The 15,346-nt window shown below is 45.2% G+C and overlaps 1 protein-coding gene across 1 annotated transcript in view; it reads left to right on the top strand.

Annotated features, from left to right (window-relative positions):
* EYA2 (EYA transcriptional coactivator and phosphatase 2) overlaps positions 1–15,346 on the top strand; it is a 216,009-nt gene that overhangs the window by 26,634 nt on the left and 174,029 nt on the right. Inside the window, exon 5 of the mRNA XM_011928851.1 lies at positions 8,911–9,027. Coding sequence (XP_011784241.1) covers positions 8,911–9,027 — 117 coding nt within the window. The remainder of the gene's footprint in view (positions 1–8,910; positions 9,028–15,346) is intronic.

Raw genomic sequence — 15,346 nt, 5'->3', positions numbered from 1 at the left:
CAGAACCAGGGATCAGGTCAGCCTCACCCAAAACAACTGATCTGAAGGTGAGGAAGGGGTGGTTCACAAAGGAAAAGGAGGCAGGAAGAAACAACACTGTACCTGACCCCAGATTTTTAAATCTGTATGTGTAATTTCAAATTATGATGCATGGCATAAAGGAAGCAAAGACTTGTTTTACGTTCTAGGGCCGGGAAAGGCCTTTAAATAAGGAACGAATTCGGCTGAGAACTGAGAGAGGGCCATGTGCAGGCATAGACAGGAGAGCATCCAAGCAGAGGGGCAGCCCCTGGGAATGGGGAGGAACTTGGCAATTCTGAGAAGACCAATGGCTAGAGCACGATGGGAGATGAGGTGAGTGAGGTGGGCGGGGCCTCCGAGGCCCAGGAAAGATTTGGGGTTCTGTTCCAAGTGAGACTGGAAGCCACTAGAGGGTTTATAAGCAGTGGGTAATAGGATACAACTTACGTGGGGTTTTTTAAAATTTTATTCTTATTTTTATTCTTTTTAGAGACAGGGTCTGGCTCTGTCTTCCAGGCTAGAGTGCCATGGTGCAATCATAGCTCACTGTACCCTCTACCTCCCAGGCTCAAGCAGTCCTCCTCCCTCACCCTCATGAGTAGCTGGGACTACAGGCTCTGCTCTGCTCCCCTGGCTAATTTTTTTTATTTTTTTGTAGAGACAGGGTCTCACTTTGTTGCCCAGGCTGGTCTTGAACTTCTGGCCTCAAGCAATCCTCCTATCTCTGCTTCCCAAAGTGCTGCAATGACAGGCATGAGCCACCGTGCCCAGCCTAGGTTTTAAAGATCACACTGGCTGCTGTGGTGTGTCTGGCTCAGATGTAATCAGGAAGAGAAGCAGGAAGGCTGGTTGGGAGACAGATGAAGCCTGGAGCAGGAAATGTTGGAGGCCTGGGGCGAGGCCATGGCAGCGGACGGACACATGTAGACAGAATCAAGAGCAACTCTAGAGGCGGAATTGATAGGTCCTGTCGAGGCATCAGACCAGGCTTAGTAATCGTCACCATCGTTGACTTCCTGTCACTCACACTGGTTTATTTCCACTAATTCCTTTAATCCCCACCTCAACCCTACGAGGAAGGTCACCTCATTATCCTCCCTTGAGCGATAAAGAAACAGAGACTCAGAGAGGTTAAATAACTTACCCAAGGTCACCCAGCTGGTTGGTGGCAGAGGTAGAATTAAGCCCGGGTAGCCTGACTCTGGACCCCGAGCCCTCACCCGTGGGGTTCCGACGCCTGGCTGTGCATTCTGTAAATCCTGGGGGATTACCTATGACAGACCTCGGTCAACAGGTGTGGGCATCTTTTCTAACTTTCTTTCCCTCCTGTGCTAGAAGGCTTAGAATACAATCACACATAAGTTACCCTGCTTGGCTGAGATCCAAGAAAAATGAAGCCATATTCTTTTTCACATAAAAGAGAAAACTAGCCCTGTTCCCAGACAAAACATGGCATCAGATGGAAATCAATTTGGCGCAAAGTTATTTTACTGTCTGTTACTTTTGGAGCGTCTGTTCCTGGATGATACAGTGTAGGTGATAAGAGCACATGTCCTGGAGCGCTGCTGCCCGGATTCACATCCCACCCTTGCCTGTTGCAGGCTGCAAGACTCTGAGGGAGCAGCCTCCCCTCCCTAAACCTCAGTTTTCACGTTCATACAATGGGAGTAATACTAAGTCTACCCCTCTCATGATTGCTGGGAGGATTAAATGAGATCATTTACACCAGGGGTTGGCTAACTTCTTCTGTAAAGGCGCAGGTCGTAAATATTTTCTACTTTGTGATCCATATGATCTTTATCACAACTACTCAGTTCTGCCATTGTGGCATGAAAGTAGCCAGACCATATGTAAACTAATGTGTGTATCTGCGTTCCAATAAAACTTTATTTACACAAACGGGCAGTGGACCAGATTTGGTCCATGACCCTGATCTAGATGAAAGGCTTCCTTACCAGGGCCCACCCCAAGAGAAATGCTCAACAAATGTCACCTGTCTCAGTAGAAGCGAGGCTGCCACACACACACAAACACACACAGACACACAGAATGTCCATGTCACTGAACAATAACAGGTGGATGAAAAGCCGTTTCCCTTTATATCTGCCTTTGCCTGAGCAAGCCGTGTTTGCTCATCGTCTGGACAAACCTTGTTGAATCTTGTCAGGAAACTTTTTTCATTGCTCCTTGGCAAATAGTGCTATTTACTTTGTTTAAATAGCTGCAGGAAGTAACACAATTGAGCAAACTAGGGACAAGGACAGAGTATTGAGTATTTTTTTCTCAATTTATTATGCAATATTAAAGACATACATAGTAGAGTAATACTACGACACCTATGAACTGACCGTTCAATTTAAAAAATAAAGGGAGGTGGCCTTCCTTTCCTTTCAAAGATTCCTGTGCCCCCAAATTTCATGTTTATCATTCCCTCGCACTTCTTTATGTAGAAGAGATCAGCAAACTTTTTCTATAAAGAGCCACATAGTAAATATTTTTGTCTCAGCAGACCACACAGTCTCTATCTCAACCACTCAGCTCTGCCGTTGTATCATGAAAGCAGCCATAGACAAAGCGTAAACGAATGACTATGTCTCAAAAAACCTTGTTTACAAAAATGAACAGCAGATCACATTTGGCCTATGGGCTGGAGTTTGCTGACCTTTAATGTAGAGTATTTTAAGCATTTTTTTAAATTTACCTACTTTGTGTCTTTTAGTACAGATTCTTTAGCAACTTGCTTTTTCCACCCAACATTATGTCTGTAAAATGTATCCATATTCATACAAGTAGCTGTAGTTCATTCATTTTCACTACTGTATAATATTCCACTACTTGACTGCACCATAATTTATTTACTCGTTCTTTAGATAGTCTTTTAGGGCTTTGTTTCTCATTTCATAGGATGCTGCGATCAGCATCTTTGTGCATTTCCCAGGGGTGAACCTACCAGAGGAATTTCTGGGTCATGGGGTATAACCATTCTTCACTATCCTGGGTAATGGTAAATAATTTTTGTTGTCTCTGGCTGTGTAAAAAGCCACTCCAGAACTTACTGACGAATTATTTCCGTGGGCTGGCCAGGTGGGGCTGTTGCTGGTCTCCCACAGTCCTTCTCACGCTGCTGTGCTCAGCCAGCAGGTGGGCTGGGGCTGCCTCGATGGCGATGGCACGCTGGGGCCTCCCTCTCATGTGGTCCTTCCTCCTGGGTTTCTTCAGGCATGGTGGGCTCTGATTCCAGCAGGCTGAAGATGGAAGCTTCAAAGCCTCTGGGTGCTGAGTCTCCAAAACTACCGGGCGTGGTGGTACACACGTGGTCCCAGCTACTAGAGAGACTGAGATGGGAGGATCACTTGAGCCTGAGAGGTCGAGGCTGAAGTGAGCCGTGAGCGTGCCACTGCATTCCAGCTTGAGTAACAGAGTGAAATCCTGTCTCAAAAAATAAGTAGTTATATATTTATTTTAATATGTACTTTATATCTATATATGTGTGTGTTTATGTGTGTGTGTATGTGTGTGTGTGTGTGTGTGTGTGTGTGTGTATGGAACCTGTGATTTCTTGGTCATTATTGCTTAAGGCAAGCAAATAGTTTTAAAATTGAGCTGATTTTTTTTTTTTTGGGATGCAGTCTCCCTCTGTCACCCAGACTGGAGTGCAGTGGCATGATCTCAGCTCACTGCAACCTCTGCCTCCCACATTCAAGCGATTCTCCTGCCTCAGCCTCCTGAATAGCTGGGATTACATATGTGTGCCACCACACCTAGCTAATTTTTTGTATTTTTTGTATTTTTAGTTTCATCATGTTTCCCAGGCTGGTCTTGAACTCCTGGCTTCAAATGATCTGCCTGCCTCGGCCTCTCAAAGTGCTGGGATTACAGGCATGAGCCACCACGCCTGGCCTGATGTTTAAAAATAACATGAAATGAATCGTTATATGGATGGTGCTGGGATACGGGAAAACCAAGCAAATGGTGCACAACATTGAAGATAGGGAAGTGCTCATTTGGTCCAAAACCCTCATTGTAGTCATGAGGAAACTGAGGCTTGGAAAGCAGAGGGCACCTGCCTCAGTGATATCCCAGAGCCAGGACAGGAAATGAGGACTCTGGACTGTGCCAAGTGCCATGGGCTGATCCAGAATTCACATCACTGAGCACCTGCTCAGGGGGCTGTTGATATTTTAAACACGAACCATCTCCTGTCTCTCCTCTGCTCAGATCCCTTCAGGGCCTCTCTCAGGATCAAAGCCAAAGGTTTTCCACTGCAGTATCTTTGCCCCATCCCCATCCTGATGATCTTTCTGACCTCATCACTCACCCTCTCCCCAGCCGTCACCCCACTCTAGCCTCACTGGCTTCCTTGCTGTTAATTCATCCAACATACCGAGTACGCTCCTATCTCAGGACCTTCGCACATGCCTTCCCTCTGCCTGGACAGGTATTCTTTCAGGTACCCACAAATCTTGCTCCTTTGCTTCCTTCAGGTCTTTGTTCAAATGTCTCTTCCTCCATGGGACCTCTTCCTCATCCTCCATGGGACCTTTCCGGATCACTCTGTTTGAAATTTCAAATCCCAGCTCCCCTTGACCAACTTTGCTACCTCCTTCCCTGCTTCATTCTTCTTTTTAGCACCATAAGACTCTAAATGGAGTCCAAAAGATTTAATCATGTTTGGAGAATTGTGTTAGTGCGAGGTTCATAAGATGGAAGGGAAAAGTGTGTGCCACTGAGTGTGCCAGGGAGTCTGGGAGCCAATCATGTTGTCTCTTGTGTTACCCAAAAAGTATTTTGTATGCTTCTCTTCTACTGTGGGTTTTTACTTGTTTTTCTACTGTCATTCTCCTCCCGCTAGCATGTAAGCTCCAACCACTGCAGTATCTCCAGCATCAAGATATGTATCTCCTGGCCTGTTGCAGGTGCTGAGCTAATAGTTGTGAATGAGTGAATGAATGCTTAGTGGCTGTCTGGTTTTGACACCCTCTCTGAAATCCACACACTCACTTTGGTGCTTCCATGAGCAGAAGCCAGTGGGACTTGCAGATAGTTCACGAGCACCTTTTCGGAGGACTCTTTCTCTTTGGTATGAAGATATTCATCAGAGATGCCTGGAGAGCAGGAGGTCTGATGAGATCAGTCTGTCTCTGGGCCAAACCGTGACCAGATTTCCTTTGAACACAATCTCTTAGAGCAGTGTTTCTCCATCTGATTTAAAAGACCAGTTTTCAGGTTTTTGCTTTTTAATTGCCATTCCACTATGGACTAATATTTTCATAAAATAAAATGAATTGCTAGAAAAATCAAATTAAAATATTTATTTATTTACTTGAGATGAAGCCTCACTCTGTAGCCCAGGCTGGGGTGCAGTGGCATGATCTCAGCTCACTGCAACTTCCACCTTCTAGTTTCAAACAATTCTCGTGCCTCAGACTCCTGAGTAGCTGGGATTACAGGTGTGCACCACCACTCCCAGTTAATTTTTGTATTTTTAGTAGAGATGGGGTTTCGCCATGTTAGCCAGCCTGGTCTTGAACTCCTGATCTCAAGTGATCCACCGACCTCGGCCTCCCAAAGTGCCGGGATTACAGGCATGAGCCACCATACCGGGCCAAATTAAAATGTTTTAAAAGCATACTAAATACAAGTCTGGAGAAATAGCCTTAGATGTCAGAACAATGCCAAGTTGCTGCAAAAGTTTCTGCATGTTTACTTCTCAGTGTCTGACTTTCTCATTCTGAATTTGTGACTGATGCTTGGACCGCAGTCTGGACAGCAGACTTACGGGATGAAGGCCCTCGTGTGCCTTTGCCATTTTCATATTCTCTTCTTTTTCTCATGGCTTAGAATTTTATGATCCAACCACTTCAGCAAACAAAAGAAGAGGTGAAAAACTTTATTTTCTTTTCTTTCATAGTCATTCATTCACCAGTTTTTCAGCACCTACTGTGTGCAAGACAGGGAGCCACATATGGGGAGACTTCAGGGTACAAGAGGGACCCAGCCCCGCCCTCCTGGAGCCTCCAGCGTAAACAGAGAGCAGAGGTTCAGCAGTGAACTGGGATGAGTGCCAGGCAGGAGAACTGCATGCTCCTCAGGGCTGACTTAGGTCATAGAAGGCCTTTCCAGGCAAACAATGTTTGCCTAATAGAGAAGAGGGAGGTGTGGGTTCCAGGCAGAGGAAGCAACATAGGCAAAGGCTTTGAGTCCAAAGCCGTTGTTGAAGTTTGTCTGTATCTATTTAAAATGGACAATGTAGGCATCCTTAGATGCAGCAATTTCTGTCTTGTATCCAACCAAGACAAACACTGTGATATTGCTGGAGGGAGTATGTCCATTTCATCTTGGATTGTAATAGTAAAAACTGGAATCAACCTGGATTTCATCATCAGGGAACTGGCTGAGCAAGCAGTGATGTTTCCGATTTCGGCTTTCCATCCCATCACTGAAACAAACAGTGTCTGAGCACATGGCTTGAGCAAAGTAAGCGAAGGAGCCCAGGAAAGGCAGTGAGGTCGGAGGGGTGGGCAGAGCCCGCACAGGGCCTTGGGGGTCACTGCACTGCAGAGTTTAGATTTTACTTTAGGTGCACAGTGAGGCCGACTGTACCCAATGCAACGTTAACCACTCCTGGTGGACTGAGCAGAAAGAAGGTGCTGTATAAATATTGCTTGTTGCTGCCATCATTGTTGTTACTGAAGTCTGGCACCATCAATGGCTTAAAACCCCTCACACCTATTATTGAGAAGCATCAAGATAAGGAACCTTGACTTCAGAGTTATCTGCCAATTGCAAGACCCCAGTCCAATGGATTGGCAATCTCAATTCCCACATCTTTAAAATGAGAGAAGTACTATATTGCCTGTTTCGTGAGACTGATATGAGGATAAAAGAGATGTGTGCTTTAATTACTTCGCTCAGAGCCTTTATGTGTTCATTCTTTCCTCTTTAATTTCCTAAGAACCCATCATTTCACAAGAAAGGAGGCCTCCAACCTGGGGTTGCAGGAGAAACTTTCGAGGTCACCAATCAATGAAACAAACCATCTAGGACTCCAGCCAAGATTTCCTGACTCATAATCTATCTGTTTTTACCTTACTAAGCATTCTCTTATTTTGTGGGGTTGACAGGGTAAGAAGGAGGTAATTTCAATAAGAAAACCATCAGCAGAACTAGAAGTGTTCTTGAAAGAAATGAAATTTTAAACAGCAATGAGATACTGTTTTATACCCATAAGATAGACAGAGAGATAAGCAATGTTTGATTACACAGTTGGTGTGGTTGTGGAGAAGCAGGGCTCACTCAGTGCTTGGAGAGAATGTCACCTACAATGTAGGGAGCACCATTCAGCAACATCCAAGAAAATTTAAGACGCTCTTGCCCTGGACTCAGTGATTCCAGCCACCGGGAATTTACCTAAAAGACTTGCACATGTGCACAAAATGTGTGTGTGTGGTGTGATGACTATAAGCTGCAGCAAATACATATGTATATGCATATAGGTACATCTATATATTAAATATATTTTCTGCATGTATGTATGTGTGTATATATACACATTTGCTGCATGTGTGTGTGTTATGTGTGTATTTGCTGCAGCGTAAATTAGAGTCATAAAATCTAAAAACCACCCAAAAGTTAATGAATAGGAAACTGGTTAAATGATGGGGAAACCACACATTAGAATGTCACACAGCCATCAATACAAAGTAAGGAAGAACTTTATAAGCTCATGAAGAATGATCATTATCACATATTGTGAAGCAGTAAAAGAAAAAAAGAAAATGAAGAACAGAATTTATAGAATACTCCAGTTTATTTTTTAAAAGATGGAATAGATATCTACATTACATATGTATATTATATACATAAGTTGGTATATGCACAGAACTTGTCTGGAAGTGACTTGTGTTCCGTAAAGCTGGTAATCGTGGTTGCCTATAGGCAGAAGAGCTGGGGTTTGAGGTCAGGGATAGGAAGAGACACTTTATGCCTTTTGTACTATTGGAATTTTCTACAATGCATTCATTACAGTTTCGATAAAAATTAAGTGAATGAGCTGATGATGGTTAGCCTCACCTCCTCAACACAGTCCCTTTCTCAGCCAGTTGTTCATGGAATTAGTACCTATGCTTTAGCTAAGCATGCCATGTTTTGCTGAAGCAGAAGGCAGATTTGTGACTGTGGTCTTGGGATAAGTAGGTCCCCCCCAAGAGATTGGAGAGTGTGTCTCACAGTTAAGTGACATCATCTTTGCAGAGGAAGGGTGGTTCATTTCACACCTTTGCCCAAAATCCTAATGGACGTTTAAGCCATACACGGCACTACTCAGTGGAGTAGTGGGCTGCAGGCTTGCATACCTACCAAGCTGGCAGGTAGCATGAAGCTGGTGGCATTTACAAAATATGAGACGTTTGTAGCCTGCGTTTCCCTTCCCCACTTTTGATAGGATCCTAGGATGTACCAAAACAAATCACAACTGCAATGAGAAAATACCATCTTAAAACCAGCCTCAAAGTCCTGCAGATGGAATGAAATCTATGATGACCTGGGAAATATGTGAAAGGGGCAGCTTGTGGTCACATGTGATGCAGACATGGTGTTACTAGACCATCTTGTCATTCAAAAAGAAGCCATATCTCCAGCTTTTTGTGTATGAAATATCCTTACTTTTAAACAAAATCACCTAATTCAGTTTTTCTTAAAAATATGCAGGCCAAGTCAAATATGTCTGTAGGCTAACTTTGGCTGACAAGCCACCAGTTTGCAACTCCTCATTTGGAAGCTGATAAAATTGCATGCTGTCTTGACCCAGTAGCTCTTTTGTGGGTGACAAGGACGCATCCTAATCATGTGTCCTTGGTCCTTTTTTTTCCCCCCCCTCTTCCTTCAAAGGCATCAAGACGGAAGACAGCTTGAACCATTCCCCTGGCCAGAGTGGATTCCTCAGCTATGGCTCCAGCTTCAGCACCCCACCCACTGGACAGAGCCCATACACCTACCAGATGCACGGTCAGTGTGGCGCTGTGGCCCCTTCCTGCCCGTCTCTAAGGACCACCGAAGTTGGGTGTCCATTCATTCATTCAGCAGATTTTTTGAGCACCTACTATGTGCCAGGCTCTATCTCAAGGAGTGGACAAAATAGATACAAGATCTGCCTTCATGGTCATTACCTGCCATTGGGGAAAGACTAATGATAAAGTCGGCAAATGAGCCAGATGATTTGGGAAGGGGTTGAATGTAAAAAAACCTGGTCTTTGCATAGAGAGTGATGAGCACTTGGGAGGTCAGGAAAGGTGAGATTTGTGACTTTAGATCAAATCATCAGGGAAGGCTCTTGAAGAGATGACGTTGGGCAGAAACCCAAAGGATGAGGCAAAGCAGCCACATAGACATCTTAGGGAAGAGCATTCCAGGTAGAGGGAACAGCCTGTGCAAACGCTGCATGCAGGGAAATGTCTGGATGTATTTGAGGCACAGAGCTGAGACCTGTGAGACTGGAGCAAAGTCAGAACGCATGTAGGAGGAAAGAATCTTGGACGAAGAGCAAGGCACAATCACGCATGGCCTTGAGGGATGTGGGAAGGAGTTTGCTTGTATTTTAAGTGTGATGGGACAGGCAAGTCTATTGTAGAGACTCAGAAATGTTGGATGGTGGAAATATTGGACAGTCAGGTAAAGAAGCTGTTATTCCAGGCAGGAGGATCAAGGCTCAGGGTGGCCTTAAGGAAGAAAGAACTCCATTGTGTAATCCTCCACCCACATGCCATAAGGAACTGGCTAGCTGGGTTCTCCCATGCTCACCTCCACTCTTTACCATCCAAGAGCCCTTCTCGGTTCTGATGCCCCCTTGGGAGCATGCTGGCGGTGATGCATGGAGCAGAGGACTGGTGGCTGTAATTTTCGGGATCCCCATTCTGCTGTTTCCCTTTATATAAATTGCTAAAATTTACCATCAAGGGTCTGAAAAAGTAAAATAACAAAGTGCTGGGCTGATGAGTGATTGTACTTTTTTTTGAGACAGAGTCTTGCTATGTTGCCCAGACTGGGCTCAAGTGTTTCTGTCACTTCAGAGTATCTGGGACCACAGGTGTGTACTGCTGCACCCAGCTTTGATAGTACTTTTCTTTTAAAAGAAGCTACTTGGAAGTATTATCACTTCATCTTTATTATTTTAATTTTTATTAAGGAAGTAATAAAAATGATTGTCAAGGGCAGCATTTCAGGAAAAAAAAAAATTGTGAAAGGAGAACAATAATCTTAGAGATGTGTGTAAGGAAAGCAGGTGATAAACATTCATGCCCAGCCCTGAGAATAGCTCTCTGGAAAGGTCTGTGTTCAAGTTTGTCAGTGATGCCATGAGCTAGCCTTGACCAAACATGCCAGCTGCCAGGTGATGCTGTGTGGGTTCTCTCATACAACCTTCATGATGCTCTCAAGTGACCACACTGTATCATTCCCATTTCACAGAAGAGGAAACTGAGGCATAGAAGGAATGACTGATTTGTCCAACACCAGGGCAAGGAGTTTAGATTTTATTGTAAGCGTAATGGCAAAGGGACTGTATCAGATCTCTTGGGGGTCTCATGGAATCCCGACCCCCAGCCTCACTGCAAAGCCCGTCCCTGTAACCCCGGCACTTTCCTGCCTCCTCTGCTTCTGCTGTCACCTCTGTATCCCCAGTTGGGGCCTTTCTGAGGCCCACTGAAGGGAGTAAACTGCTGGGACCCATCTCCCCAAGCAGTGAGTGAAAAATGGCACCAGCCCTGAAATTAGGAGGCGTGTAAAGATACTGAACTTGAACGTGCATTTGAGTCCATTTCAAGCCAGTTTCTTTCCAGCTCTTTAAATAGAAACTGGACTTACTGCCTCAGGGCTTCTGAGGCCACAGAGGTTGAACTGGGAACCCAGTCCCCCTATCCCATTTTGACACCCCCTCAGCCACACAATCAGTGATCTAAGGTCTGTAGGAGGAGCCCCCATTCATTCATTTATTCATTCATTCCGTATGTTGAGCACCAGCTTGACACCTGGCACCCTTCTAGGCACTGAGGGCACAGCAGCCTACAAAGACAGTCTCCTCATGGAGAAAGATGGACAGCAATCGATTGACAAATAGATAAATAATTATAGATTTTGATAAAGCCTGTGACAGACAAAAGCAGGGTGGCATGCTGGACCGTGAGCAACGGTATGGCCCAGGAGTGGCGATCGGCATTCCGCAGGTGGTCAGGCACCTCCCGACGGAAAGGAGGCCACCACAGGAGGGGCCAGAGCTGGGCCGTACAGGCAGCAGGAACGCAAGAGCGAAGGCCCTGTGGCAGGAAAAGGCTCACAGTGTTCAAGGACTCCAGAGGAGCCTCTTCCTCTCCTCCCCAGAGCAGGATATGCAGAATAATGTTCTTTCTTCTCTGGTCCTTACAGCAACCACGTGAGGTGGGCCCCATCAGCCCTGCTTTCATAGTTGATGAAAGTGAGGCTCAGAGAGGGCAAGTGACTTGCCCAAAACCACAGAGCCGATAAGTGTTCGGAGCTAGGATTCAGACTCCGGTGTCTCCGGTGCCGCTTCCTCTAAATGATGAGATTTCCTAGACTCCTTCAGGACTCCAGGCACTGTCCTAATGTCTGCACATAAACATGCCTCTTAATCTCCCCAGTAGCCCCATGACATGGGCACTATCACTGCCCTCATCTTACAGGTGGAGAAACTGAGGCATAAAGTGTTTGAGTCACTTACCGAAGATCACACGGCCACGGCAGTGGGAAATGAGCCACGCAGTTGCCCAGGCACATAACCCTCATGCCATCCTGCCCTTCACACTCTCTTAGATCCATCTGGAAGGTGATTCTCAGGGATGAGCCTAGGGCCCCACCCCCGACCTCAATCCCCACCAGCCAACGTCTCCAGCTCTCTTCTCACCCTACCATGGGAATCGTCCAGGTTATTTTCTTATCCTCCTCGCAGCCCAGATGACAGAAGGGCAGCGGCAGCAGCTGGGCTTTGTCCCAATTAACTGCCTTCAGTCTGATGCTAATGGCTATAAACTGCTCTTGAGACAGCCTAGGCATTTTGCAAGCCTGACATATTCCTCCTTAAGTATTTTTTTCAAACACAAACACACGGAACGCTCACACACCATGCCCATGTGCTTCCTATTAACTTTTTTTTGTTTTTTTTGAGTTGTTCCAGAGGAGAAATAAACTCTCGAACTACTGAGAGCATTTCAGAATAGAAGACATTGGTTGAACTTAGTTTCTCAGAGGAAGAAGAAAATAAAGCAGATTGAGGCTTATGAACTTTTAGGCCTGAAAATGCTGATTTTGTGAAATTGGCCCATGGTGAGAAGCTAGCATAAGTCTTTTTCCTTTCTAAGAATTAAAACCATAATTTTGGCCCATAATCCCAGCACTTTGGGAGGCCAAGGCAGGCATATTTATTGCTTGAGTCCAAGAGTTCAAGACCAGCCTCGGAAGCCTGGTGAAACCCATCTCTACAAAAAAAAAAAAAATTTAGCTGGGCATGGCGATGCATGCCTGTAGTCCCAGCTACTCAATAGGCTGAGGTAGGAGGATCACTTCAGCCTGGGAGGTCAAGGCTGCAGTAAGCCATGATTATGACACTGTACTCCAGCCTGGGCAATAGAGCAAGACCCTGTCTCTAAAAAAAAAAAAAAAAAAAAAAATGCTGGGCATGGTGGAGTACACCTGTAGTTCCAGCTACTCAGGAGGCTGAGGTGGGAGGATTGTTTGAGTCCAGGAGTTCAAGGCTGCAGTGAGCTATGATCACCCCACTACACTCCAGCCTGGGCAATAGAGCATGACCCTGTCTCAAAAAAAGAAAAAATATATAATTTTATAGAAGCAAAAAAAGGACGCTCATGGGGCTCACCTCATCATTTTACAGATGAGTAAACTGAGACACTGCAACGGAGCATCTTACGGAAGAGCACAGAGCAAGCTTTAGATAAGCCAGGATGCCTCCCACTAGGTCTTCTAGCTAATCTCATAAACTTGTAAAAGCTTTAGCACAGCCATCACCCATAAGGCCCTGGTTTGAGATCTGTAGCTGTTTGGCTAACACTGCCCCTCCATAGAATATACAATAAACGTAAAAGAAAAAAGTTCACAGCTCTCGTTCAGCCTTTGCATGGTTGTTTATTTTCTTTATTTTAAGTTCACCCTGGGGTTTTTATGGCTGAAGTGTATTTCTTATGGGTTTGATTTTTTTTCTTTTTGGCTTCTCCTGGTAAAACACTGCTATTCACAGAAATAACCACCAAGGTTAAAAAGAGGGAAAAAAAATCTCCAGAGTGTGTTATAAGAAGTTTCTGGTGCCACAGAGGAGTTAAGAGCTCTGGACCTGGCCTGTGGTCGGTCCTGGCGGTACCCCACACACAGTGGCATGAGTTGGAGAAGCACATGGACTCCTCTGTGCCTTAGTTTCCTCACCTGTGAAACTGGTATCATAGTGAGAGAAGTGACAACATGAGGCTTTGGGAGACTAAATACCATGATTCATGGGCCCATCAGATGAGATCCATAAAGGCTGGATTTTCTTTTTATTATCTCTGTTATTCCTTCCTTAGCATGGTAGTTAAAAACAACTAAAAGCAGGGGCTCTCAAGTCAGGTTGAGTTAACAACCGAATACAGCTGCAAACCAGCCCTGGGACCTTGAGCTCAGTTACTTCTCAGTACTGCAGTTTCCTTCCCTGTGAAATGGGGACGCTAAGAGTACCTTACTCGTGGGGTGATGACTAAATGTGTTAATGTATGTGAAGTATTTAGAGCAGCGCCTGGCACAAACTAATGCTCTCTAAATGTTAATTATTGTTGTTATGATTGACATTGTTAGCCTCACTTCAGGTTTGATGGGCCGTGTTCTTTCCAAGTTCACTCCTATTTCCTGAACTCTCGATTTTAGTAAGTGGCCAGGGTAAGAGAAAAGAGGAATACTAATTTGAGGCTAGAGTACTGTCTGCATCCACATAAACTCCCCTTCCAGTGAACTCTGTGTTGTAAGGAGACTTAAAAACAGGCCAAGCACAGTGGCTCATGCCCATAATCCCAGCCCTTTGGGAGGCTGAGGTGGGCAGATCATCTGAGCTCGGGAGTTCGAGACCAGCCTGGCCAACGTGACAAAACCGCATCTCTACTTAAAATACAAAAATTATCCAGGTGTGGTGGCACACACCTGCAATTCCAGCTACTTGGGAGGCTGAGGCAGGAGAATCACTGGAACCCAGGTGGCGGAGGTTGCAGCGAGCTGAGATCACGCCACTGCACTCCAGTCTAGGCAATAAAGCGAGACTCCATCTCAAAAAAAAAAGAAAAAGAAAAAAAGCAGGAAAACAGTGGGAGCCCTGTCCAATGGAAACTCCTTTTGCATTTATGAAGGGCCAGGGAACGTAAAGACTGAAGCTTAGAACCCCTCCAGCAGTCACTCAGGAGCAACATGGAAACATGCAATTCAAGGATGTGTAGGAAATTAACAGTTCAGTAAAAGTACTTGTAACTCAGTGATCTCAGCTCGAGACCTCCAAGGCCGGATTGTGTTGGATTTAGGAAGTCTCGATGTCAGATTAATGAAATCTACCACCAGTAAACTGTGTGACCTTGGACAAGTGACAAAACTTTCATGATCTGTGTTCCACAATTCTAGTGCTAACAAGTGCTCCAGGAAAAAATAAAGGGGTTGGTGCGGGTCGTGGTCATACATACCAAATACGTTTAGTAAATAGTGCATGCCACAAAGTTAAAATAGACATCTTTGCTACAAGACTTTTCAGAGCCTTTGCAGGCTGTTGTGCCTTGTATTTCTCCAGGAATAGAATTCAGGAGGCAGTTTTCCCAAGCAGATAGGCTGAGGGCCCTTCTGTCCAAACTCGTTCTGTGGTCACTGAGAAGCCCTGGATGTCATGATCTTTTAGGACCCTTCCTTTATGAACGCTCTTTGAATTTCTGTTGTTTTAAACAATGAACATGTATATATTTATTTTTCCTGTCTTTTAATTAAATTGTTTCTTTTTGAGACGGAGTCTCACTTTGTCATCCAGGCTGGAGTACAGTGGCGCGATCTCGGCTCACTGCAACCTCTGCCTCCTGGATTCAAGCAATTCTCCAGCCTCAGTCTCCCAAGTAGCTGGGATTACAGGCGCCTGCCACCACACCTTGCTAATTTTTGTATTTTTAGTAGAGATGGGGTTTCGCCATGTTGGCCAGGCTGGTCTCGAACTCCTGACCTCAAGTGATCCGCCCACGTCAGCCCCGCAAAGTGCTGGGATTACAGGCATGAGCCACTGTGCTCAGCCTTAATTTTTTTTTTTTTTTTT

This window comes from Colobus angolensis, unplaced genomic scaffold, assembly GCF_000951035.1.
Source record: "Colobus angolensis palliatus isolate OR3802 unplaced genomic scaffold, Cang.pa_1.0 Scaffold8, whole genome shotgun sequence".
Taxonomy (NCBI): domain Eukaryota; kingdom Metazoa; phylum Chordata; class Mammalia; order Primates; family Cercopithecidae; genus Colobus; species Colobus angolensis.
Note: the sequence above shows the minus strand (reverse complement) of the source record. Positions and strands in the feature narration are given on the sequence as shown.